At 42.5% G+C, this 11293-nt stretch overlaps 1 protein-coding gene and 1 long non-coding RNA gene across 6 annotated transcripts in view; one reads left to right on the plus strand and one right to left on the minus strand.

The window, feature by feature from the left end:
* The window catches only part of Cadps2 (calcium dependent secretion activator 2), a 542094-nt gene extending 537079 nt beyond the window's left edge, over window positions 1-5015 (minus strand). For 4 of the 5 annotated variants that reach the window (XM_052722147.1, XM_052722145.1, XM_052722146.1 and 1 more), the window contains exon 1: window positions 4390-5013. In XM_052722147.1, coding sequence (XP_052578107.1) covers window positions 4390-4734 — 345 coding nt within the window. In that variant the 5' untranslated portion in view covers window positions 4735-5013. Of the gene's footprint in view, window positions 1-4389 lie in introns of all 5 variants that reach the window. The other variant, XM_052722148.1, reaches the window with a different exon arrangement.
* A 104-nt stretch (window positions 5016-5119) lies between these two features.
* LOC128099942 (uncharacterized) lies at window positions 5120-10139 on the plus strand. The gene is made up of 2 exons (XR_008214611.1): window positions 5120-7935; window positions 8532-10139. It is a non-coding gene; the product is annotated as an uncharacterized LOC128099942 (long non-coding RNA).
* The last annotated feature ends 1154 nt before the right edge of the window (window positions 10140-11293 follow it).

The following is an 11293-nucleotide window of genomic DNA, read 5'->3' on the forward strand; positions in this document are numbered from 1 at the left end:
AAAAGAAAGATGCCCTCTCAGCACTTGAAACCTATTATTCATTTCCAACAAAGCTGACTTTCCTGGGCCTGTTATCAGAGGACTAAAAATAAATAAATAAATTACAGAAAGGACAACTGTTTCTAAAGGAGATAAAAGTGGTCATTTTTGCATATGTTGAATATACCTATCTGAAGAGCATAGAACTCAAAGTGCTTCAGGTTTGGGATTTTGGAAAATTTGCATACATATTACATTGTATCTTGGGGATGGGACTCAAGCATAAAATGTATTCATGTTTTCTGCTCACCTTGTATACATAGCCCAATAGCAATTGCTGACAACCTTTTCAAATATTTAACTATAACTTGTCAAATGAAACAAGATATGAAAGGATCTACTTGTAGACACTAAAAAAGTTTAAGATTTCTGAGCATTTAGGTTTCTGGATTATCAGATTATGGATATTTTCCCTAAACTACAAAATTCAAATGAAAGAAAAGCAAATATCCATTGCATATTATCTCACACAATATTGTATTCCCACAATGCAGTCCTGCAAATCAGTTTTATCTAAGAAATTTCTGCAGCTTATTTATACATATTTCTCCAACTTTGAACTATCAAGGATTACACAAAATGATGAGAAATGAGTGTATGAAAAGGCTTATTTCTTAAAAGGCACTGTACATCATTTCAACGGCAATGCAAACAGAAACGCATGAGCATAGGCATAGGAACCATGCAAAAAGTTACTGGGTAAAACTTTCATCCTTTAAATCCCCCTTTTTTTATTTCTAATTCAAACAAGAGTTGGCTGTTTTCTCAACATGTTATAGTCAATAATAAAAACAAAAATAACAGAGAAATGGCTGAGTACAAACTTCCATTTCCTGCTGAATCCAAACTATCAGCTCTTTAAATCGTGTTCATGGTAAGCAGTAATGAATAGACTTACAGTGGAAACACACCTGTGAATAGACTTCTGTGCTCGCCAACGCGTGCTTGTCTTAGTTCCCCCAGTTTTTAACCTCTAAGGACCCCATGTGTTACCTTTCCCTGTAGGTTCTCAACATTTGCTACACATCTGACAGGTAAAGACTTTATTACACATAACTGATTTGCTTGAGGATTTTTTTGTTTTGTTTGCTTTGTTTACTGTTTGTCTAGTTATATAACATTGATCTCTCCTTCAATCATCTATAATTACCCACTGGTCGTGATTATTGGTAGTTCTACAATGGATCAAATACAATCAGGGCAATAAAGACGAGGGGGTGTCAAGCAGTGTTTACTGCTGAAACCATATTCCAGTGGCTGTTTGTCACCACACATGCCTATCATGCATGTAGCCCTGCATATGTCCACTGAGGCAGTGGGACCACCTGGTACAGTGCTCTGGCACAGAAGTTAACCCAAATCTACTCCCAGGATTTTCTATAAAAGCACCAGTAGTCATGGTAGGGCCTGAAAAGCACTGACTGTTACTCCTCTGTGTTGAAGCGTGCCAGTCAAAACCACAGCATGTGTATTTTCACTGAGCTGAGTTTACTACTATTTAATATTCTCAAATAGTTCATAGACCCAACCTCTTACTGGTTCTGTTGGACATTTCAGCCTAGTAAAAACAGGGCGAAAACCAAACAAACCCTGTGGCTCAGCTCTGGTTCATCAAAGCCAAAGAGCCCTACCAGTGAGAGGTTTTGACTACAAATCTGTCGTGGCCTCCAGGGTAAGGTTCTCATCTCTGTGATTAATTTTCTTCAGTTACAGAATGAGAACCCCTTCAGACCTCAATTTCTGATACTCTTAGTTCTCAAAGTTGGGAGAAGTGAGTGAGCAGTAAAAAAACATTTTATTGCCTGTCTGAATAGGAAGATACAGAATAAAATATACAATGGATTAGTGACTGTGCAATCATCATGTTACTTCTTTTATAAAACCCAACTGTATAATTCAAGACTTAAAGTAAGTTTTGGCATTAATTGTTGGCTTGTGCATCAAATTCACATGAACACAGTTAAATTCCCATTTTATTTTTTCCTAGGAGGAAACCTGACTGCCAAGAATTGTTCCAGCTCCCTTAAGCAAGCAGCATGTCTTAAAAAAAAGAAAAGAAAAAAAAGAAAGTGGAGGTCCTTCTGAATTAGATAAATGTTCAGTTGTTACAGGATCTCCCTATTTAAAATATAAATCACTAAAGTTCATCTGATTATGCCTAAGGTTCTCAATATTTAAAAACAAAAACAAAAAGTCTAACCATTCCAAATAATTTTGCATAGAATATACGCAGTGCTTTTCTCCTTTCATGAAGTTGGGTTTATTTTGGTAATGTCTGAGTAACATTACATCAACAGTTTCCTCAGTAGCATTGTGTGAGTACACCTGTTTGCCAATTCAAATAATTGCTAGAGAAACATTCTATTTAAACAGGAAGAGCCAAGAGAGCTGCATTATTTGAACAACCAAGGGAGAGTACCCTTCCTTAACAAACTGCAACAAGTATTCACAGTAGAAATGAGCCAGTAGTAAATGACTTTTCTCAAAAGAAGCCTAAGAGAAACTATTCCAAATACAAATTGCCTCTTGATTTTTACCAGATAATAATTTGTACATAGTAACACACTAAAGCTAAGCTAAATGTAATGTGAAAGGTGAAACTAGACACTGGGTGATGCTCATATGCTTTGTATGGACTCCTACCATAACATAAATATAAAACCTACGCTTAGTTTAAGAATGACTATGGAGGTTGGCACTTGCAGAACCTACACAAATAATACAGACTCCACACAAGCACCACATGAGGACATATGGTCTCATGTAGGAGTGGAGAAGCAGGTTCACCACACTCTGCAAGGCATTCACTCTTCACCTGGGAATGGCAGCTCTTATCATGCCAAGTGGCTTGGTACTAGAAAATGCTACTCTGACCTACTTCTCTCCACCATAGGAGACTGCCTAGAGCTGGTTAGATCTCTATCAACACAACGTTCTATGAACTCCCTGGAGTGTTGGGCTATCTGAAGGCTTCTGTGATTAGCCTTCAGCAAGTAAAGGAATGCACTCAAGAGAATGACAGTCCGAGAATAGCTCATTTGGTTCTGATTTTTCAAAATTGGAAAGAACACTTAAGATCTATCCTCTTGGAAAATTTTAAATATGCAATATAGTATTATTAATCTCGGGCAAATTCATAGTTGTCCACCTATCCCCAAACTCAATGAGCTGCATCCAGTAACTACGCACAGCTTTTAACATGCCAAGTAGACTTCAATGAAAACCAAAGATTGGACAAATGTGGATAGGAGGGTTGTAGTCGGGGCATGATGGGAAGTGATAGGAAACTGCTTCCTCTGGACTACAGTTTTATTGTAAAAGTATATTCAAAAGGTTCTAAAAGGAAGACCTTACATGCTGCAGTTACTATTTCAGGAAAGTAATAAAAGACTGTACATGTAGTTATGCTTTCTGCAAGCTCTGGTATCGCTGGGTCCCCACGCCATGTCACAAGCTAAGGGGACTGTTACAGATTTCTTCAGAACGTTCCAGGATCAGCATTCCATTAGAAGGCTTCCTAGACAGTTTCTTGTGTACACATTTATCCAACGACGGCAATTTAAGTTGTTCCCTTCCTGTATGGTACAGAACATCAGACTCCTAGGGTCCTGTTTTAAAACTAATCATGGTAGACATTTCATCTGACAGAGCTTCCTTAAATGTTTGGACAAGAAGCCATAAGCAAAGCATTTGCACTAGTCCATCTGTCATCACCACTGGACTTCATTAAGCCTGCCATGGTCTGGAATGACTTACCATAGTCACTCTGGGTGCGTATCTTCCTCAGTGTTTGAGTGCTATGCCCTGTTTGGCAGCACAGGAAACTTAAAAAAATGTAACTTTGATTTTAATTCACCAAAGAACATGTCTAGTCCTTTGCCCGAGTGGAGATTCCTCTGTAATGGAAAAGTGTCCATGATCCACCAGCTTTACCTAGCTACACGCTCTCACTCTATTCTAAGGGAAGAGCCCAGCTCCACACACCCCACCGGCAGCCCAAATTAAAGTTGTCGGGAGTTGCATTCTAACCCTGTCCCAACCTAACCTGCCCAGGTGCAATTACTGCAGGGCCTGCACAGTGGGGTCAGCTGTTCCATCCACGTCTTGCGGATGGTGAGGTGAAGCTGACGGATCCTGCCAGCTCAGGCCAGCTCTGACCAGCTCCGGCTGAGGTAAAAGACCTAAGCGCTCCAACCTGCCCAGGACACCCCTCAAAGATTGACTAAAATAGTGTCCAGCCCCTCGCAGAAAGGTGAAGGCAGGTGCCCCAGAGCTCTCCCCAGGAGAAAACCCCGGGGGGGGGGGGGGGGGGAGAAGTGGCCGCAGGAGGCTCCCGGTCCCGCCACTCACCTTCTGCTGCCTCCGGGCCATATCGGTGGGCTGCTTGGCATTGAAGGGGTACGCGATGCACCTCACAACGAAGACGTAGAGCTGCAGGCGGATGCGCCGCTCCTGCTCCTCGTCCAGCTGCCGCTCGGGCTCATCTCGTCCCTCGCTGAGCACCGAGGGGCTCGGGCTCACGGGTCTAGCCGCTCCGCCGCCGCTGCCTCCGGAGCGCCCCGGTGCGTCCCGCCGCCCTTCCCGAGCCGCGGCCGGCGGCGCTCGCTGGGAGCCGCCCGGCGCCACCAGCACCTCGCGGCTCTCCTCCTCCAGCCCCTCGTCCGACTCCTCCTCGCTGGAAGACGGGTCGAGCATGGTGCGAGCTGGGGCCCCTGGGCTCCTGGCCGAGCGAAGCTGTCCCCGCGGGTCCGCGGGAGCCTGGGTCCGCGCGCGGCGGCCGCAGAACGAAAGGGAAAGTGGCCCGGGCTTTCCGGACACGTCGAGTTCGGCGCCCGAGTGTTTGCCGCGGCCAGGACGCGGGGCGGGCGAGCGGAGCCGCGGGAGGCGAGAGGCGGAGTTAGCGCGGGGGCGCTCGGGGCGCCCGGGGACCGCTCGCCCAGCCTCTGGTCCGCCAGCCCGCGCTCGCCCCCAGCCCCGCCGCCGCCGCCGACCCCCCGCCGCCCGCGCAGGTGAGGAACCTGTGGCGCCTCCAAAGCAACACGTGGAATGGAATGTCGAGGAGCGGCCGCGGGGCCGCGGAGTGCGCGTGCGCGCGCCGCCGCGGCCGCCACCGCCTGGGCCAGCCGGGTGTGCCCGGTGCCCCGGAGCGCGCAGTTTGCTAGGAACCGGAGGTGCAGAGCCCGGACGACCCCCGGTCACCGAACAGCGGTCGTCCTGCAGGCTTCCCGTGGAGGTGGTGCTGGAATAGGGGCAGGGAACGCAGTCCTTTAGTAAGAGGAGAGGGACAGAGGTCCGGGAGTGGCTGGGACCCAATCCTGATGCCCTTCGTGAAACTCCAGTGCTGAAAAGTGCGTTCCTGCCCTTCACCTCGAAGTATTCTTACCAAGAGACTTGAAAGAAGTATCTTGCCCTTCCCCGCTGCGGTGGGACACTGCAAGAAGTCCACATTGTAAGCGTCACACACAGCACATGCATTAAAGAAAAGTTGAAGGGGTGTGTGTCTTTTAAACTGGTATATATTTTTGTTTCTTGCAAACCCATGAGCACGTTAAATTTTATATTTGCAAAATGATACTCTGATTCAGAATAAACACAGCTCAACTGTTTCCTACGTTGAGAGAGGATTGACCCAAAACAGGGTGTATCAGTTGGACAGACATTCAACAAACATCTGAGAGCCGGCCAGGTGTCCAGCTGTGTTATCTTGTGGCACAGACACAAGCTAGGGCACACCCCACACAGCCGCTCTCTTTGCTGGCCTCAAGTGGGCGTCTCATAGCTGCACCTGAAGCCTGTATAATCTGTGCAGATTTTTCAATTCCAAAACTGCCTAACAGTTTTGTTGTTGTTGCTGTTGTTGTTTTTGTCATTCTGTAACTTCTGTCCTGAGCCCAGACGAAGCAATATGCAAAACAGACGTTCAACACAAGGTGCAGTGGCCACTCTGGCCGGAAAGTTGCAGATCTCAGGGGAAGTAACACAGGACAAATTAAGCAGCCAGTTTTAAGTTTCTCTGTCCTGTGGCCAAGTAGCAGTTTGGGGTTTTCCATGCCATTTGGTAGTTAGATACACAAAGACAGACTTTCCTTCTGCATCTAACGATGTTCTCCATCAGAAAAAAAGAAGGCTTTTACTTCTAGGGAGCCTTCTCTATTTGTTAATCATTAAGTGGCCCCTTAGTAATAGAAGATCCTTACCAAAGACCTGCCTGCTAGCTGATGATCGATGCTAACGAAAAATATAGCTTAAAACTGATGTATTTAAAGACTTTTGTTTTGGACAAGGTAGACAATTAGTGGAAATCTTAAACATTTTATTTAGGGCCTGACCTTGTGCAGTTTGCAAAACTCGTGAGGCTATTTATCGAATGCCATTACCTAAGTAGCCCCCTAAGGCAGGTAGGTGACAGTGTTCTGATGATCTCCCTTTGTACCGGATTTTGCTCTAAACTCTCCATGCATTATCTCAGTTATTTATCTTTACCTCTATAGTACAGCTATGGAACCTGAGGCTCCAGCACTAGCAACTGATAGAATAAGGACTGAACACAGGCTTTTACTTCCAGTGGTGGTCTTTTCTATTGTAATTTCTCTTGATCATAGAACAGTATATTAAAATGTGGTGTTTATTAAACTGGGGATGCAATTCTTGAGGACGTAAGAGTACAACTTTATTATAGCCATTCCTCCCTTTGCTTTCTAGTCAAAGTATATACTTCAATTTTATTAATTACTAATACTTCTTGGTTTGACAGCTTATTATTTTCTTTCCATTTGATGCCATAGCTTATTTCTTCTTATTAAAAATATTAGAAGTCAAAGATCTCCAAGCTTTGGAGATCCCACAGGAAAACTTGTAATATTAAAAAAAAAAAGCCATCCATGAAGATGAAGATAAAAAGCATAATTTAAATATTCAAAAAGGAAAGAAAGAAGGGTAAAAGAACAAATAAAGGAGTAGAGGGGTACACATATCAATTCATAGGGTGTAAAACAGGGGACAGGTAGACTCTAGATATAGGCAGTTACGTGTTAGGATTTGGGAGATAAGTAAAATCTGGAGATAGATTTTGTGGTGGTTTGAAAGAGAATGGCCCCCGTGGGCTCATATATTTGAATGCTTAGTTCCCAGTTGGTGGAAATGTTTGAGAAGGATTAGTAAGTGTGATGTTGTTAGAGGAAGTGTGCCACTGGGGGTGGGCATTGAGGTTTCAAAAGCCCATTCCCTACATATCTCTCTCTGTCTCCTGCTTATGGATCAGGATGTCAGCTCTCAGCTGCTGCTTGTAACACAAATGTTAAAAGGTTTTATTAATTAAAAAAAAAAAAAACAGAGCCTGATATTGGGGTAAATGCTGAAAGATCATAGAGACAAAGGAACAGCCACATCTTACCTCTTGGACTCCTCAGCCCCAAAAACCTCAGCCAATAAGCCTCTAGCTGAAAAATCTTACTCAGCTGAAAAGGCATTAGTTCCTGTCTCCTTACACCTTATATACCTTTCTCCACCCACCACATCACTTCCTTTTTAATGCTGGAATTAAAGGCATGTGACTTCCCAACAAATGCATGGATCTCAAGTATTGGGATTAAAGGTGTGTGCCACCACGGCCCGACTGTTTCTCTCCTATACTGGATCAATCTCATGTAGTCCAGTATGGCTTTGAACTCACAGAGATCCAAACAGATCTCTGCCTCCTGAATGCTAGGATTAAAGGTGTGTGCCACCACTGTCTGTCTTCTATATTTAATTTAGTGGCTTGTTCTGTCCTCTGATCTTCAGGCAAATGTTATTTGGGTACGCAATATATCACCACAGCTGCTCCTGTGCCATGCCTGCCTACCTACCTACAGCCATGCTCCCTGCCATGATGGTCATAGACTCACCCTCTGAACTGTAAGTCCCCAATAAACTCTTTCTTCTATAAGTTGCCTTGGTCATGTTGTCTCTTCACAGCATTAGAAAAATAACTAAGACAGATAAATAGTTGGTGTTTTAGTTAATATTTTGAGAAACCACAGAGGTAGGGTGAGGCATTGCAGCTTCATTGGCAGTTGGTCTGTGTTTGGGAGGCATGCCCTTGGTTTCCAGGGAAGGAAGTAATGAATGTCTACCTGAGAAAATAAATAACTAAATCAACAAATTAAAAATGGGTGGATACATGACTGAGGGAAGCAAGCATATTTCTGTTTTTGCTTTCAGTCTAACTGCTATCATATTACAATTGGCAAAATTCCAGCAAAGCTCAGGTGACAGGCTCCTGGTGGTGGAGCTCTGCGCAGGTGGCAAGCCTGCCTGACTAGCCACCTGAGTAGACTGTGACCAGAGGATCCTGGTGTTTGGACCCACAGCGATGATAGCATGGATGAGGCCAAATTCTGTTAGCACATCCTAGATTGGTCCTTCCTACTGATATTACAAAACATCTTGAAGAGTTCAAGACTTCAATCCCTGTAACTTGCTAAATCATTCCCTTTGTTTCTGCTGGGCAGAGTGTCATCTTCCTTCTTCCCATCTGTATAGTCTGGTGTTGAACATTGCAGCAAACTTCCCCTGGACTATGCCTGAATATCCATTCTGAATGCATAAGAAGTAAGAAAGAGAGAGAGCAGAGGAAGTCCTGAGTGAGTGAAGACCTGAGTGACTGTGGTGTTAACATGGGCACAGCCATGTCAAGGACCCTAATGCCTCAGCCTCATGAGAGTGGCAAAGCCTTCCCCGGATGAAGTTCAGAGGTATGGCAGTCTTCCTTGTGTCCATGTGTGGATTTTGATAGTTGTGTACAGAATATGTCCACTGTAGCTTTTCTCCCCCGCCCCATCCCGGGATGTTTACAGCCTGAAGACTGCTTTCCCACAGAGACTGCTTTTGTCTCCTTCATCTTGTTGTATACCATAAACCCTGATTGCTTGTCTAGTTGTCTGCAATAACACCCTCAACCCTATCCAATGGTGTGTCATATATTCAGCTGCCAGGGAACTACAACTTCTCTGTCAGAAAGCCCAGGTAATCAGATCCCAAGATTTCTGTGTATCCGTTTTTGTCTTTTCTTCTCACCCCTAGTCACAATTACAAGACCCAAGCCATACAGGGGCTTGGCAGGACAAGACGTTGATGAAAAATTACTTGGCTAAACCTGGGTTTGGTCTCTATCAAGATAATGGTGCATGACTATAATTCCAGCACTCCAAAGATGGAGGCTTACAAGTTCAAGATCACATTTGTCTACATAGGGAGCTTGAAGCCAATATGGGCAACACAAGATCTTGTCTATATAAATAAGTAAATAAGTAGTTTTATTTTTTAAGTGTTAATATCAAGTAATGTGGGGGCACTGAAACCAGAAACAAGCCACTGTGAGAAGATAACTAAAGAAAACGTCTAGGAGAGAGGATGAGTGCTCAAATTTAAGAGGAAAGGAGAAGGAAAGCTTACAAGGCAACAAAAGATGATCATCAAATTAATAAAGTAACACAAGATTCCCCCCACCAAAAAAAAAAAAATCAAAAAGCATGTGTTTTTCTAGCATGTAGATTTCAGACTGTGTAAAAAAAAAAATGACTTAAAAGCAGAGGGGATGCTATTTGGGAAAAGAAACAGGACCAGTGGGACGGGATAAAGAGGCAGATAAAGTAATGGGGAGTGAATTAGATGACAGAGTATGATTTACGTGTAGGAGAACATCGTGATGAGACCCATTGTAATGTACAAAGAATCTACACTAATTGAACTGGCAAAGAGAGACACAGAGAAATCAATGGACCACTTATGGGGCACTCAAGAACAGGAGGACCACGAATAGAATACACATCCCAGAACAGAGTAACTCCATTAATAGTAGACACTGAAATATGGACTTTCAGAAGACTAGTAAAATTGGAGAACCATCAACTCTTTGAGTGTTTTATGTTGCATATCAGAGAAATTGTAGACATAGTTACAAATGTAAACTACTAAGTCCAGACAGGGAAATCATCAGCATGTGAGTGGTAGTTGAAGTCACAGATGTGCACAATAAGGTCCAGCAGGAATGAGTTCAGGAAATGAGGGCTGAAGATGTGAATTTTCTCAGATGTCCTCTCCTTAAGGAATGGGGGGGGGGGGGGGAAGGAACCCAAATTGTGACTATTCAATATAAGTAAATTTAATGCTAATAATTTTAATTAAATTTTTCTACTTTTTCTTGTAATTGAGTTTTTGTCATATTCCCCCTAACATATTACCTTTTTGGGTCAATATTATGCTATTTGATGCTCTGAATAATTGATGATATGGCGCACAACATAAAACTATGATTGGTTTGTACCATTTCACAAATGCATGTAATATACTTGGGTTATTTGGTGATTTATTTTTACTTTGGTAAAGGTGAGCATAAAAACAAATTGAAGTTATACAGCTTTTTAATGAAACACCTCAAATGCTAAAGAAAGATGGATGAACAGTAATAAAACATAAAATGTGTTTTGGCAATGATATTTAAATAGGTATGTGATCTGAATACCTGTAGGCAGGCAGTTCTATGCTGAACTGACTGGTGCTTGACATGAAAGGAAAGATTTAACTCTTTCAGTTACGGATTAAAAAAACATTCTTTCCTTGAATAGAATATGTACTATTCTGAGGACAATCAATTTAGCCCCTAAGAAGATACATATGGAACAGATATGAGAACAGAACAAATAATTATGTTATCCCTGGTGTTAGAGAAAAATTATCAAAATTTTCTTAAGCTGGAAATGAATGTTTTATTGTGTTATGTCATGTAACTGGAATTAAAACTATTTTTCAGCAAAAAATATTTTTCATGTTGAATTGAAGATCCGTTTTGTAATATTTATAAGAAAACTGTCAGAGTACAACCCAACTAATAAATAGCACACATTTACAAAGGTAAAATGAAAATTATGATTATTTTTGACACTTTGAGGTGACCATTTATGAGGCTACAATCCTCCTGAAAGATTCATTTCAATCTTAATATTTTTCTTTCTTCCCTCCAGTTAGAATTTGAGTTCTAGAAGAAATTGTTCAGAGGCCCAACAATTTGTAGATAATTGTTGAAAATATGTACAAATGATTAGCATAAATTAACTGCCAGTGAGCAACACATGCCTAACACCACACACACACACACACACACACACACACACACACACACACACACACACACACACAGAAAATTTATGAAGATTAACATAAGGGAAAATACTTGAAAGACTATCTCATATATAAAATCTAGTATTTTACAGCT

The sequence above is a fragment of the Peromyscus californicus genome, unplaced genomic scaffold, assembly GCF_007827085.1.
Source record: "Peromyscus californicus insignis strain IS unplaced genomic scaffold, ASM782708v3 Scaffold_6__1_contigs__length_162567912, whole genome shotgun sequence".
Taxonomy (NCBI): domain Eukaryota; kingdom Metazoa; phylum Chordata; class Mammalia; order Rodentia; family Cricetidae; genus Peromyscus; species Peromyscus californicus.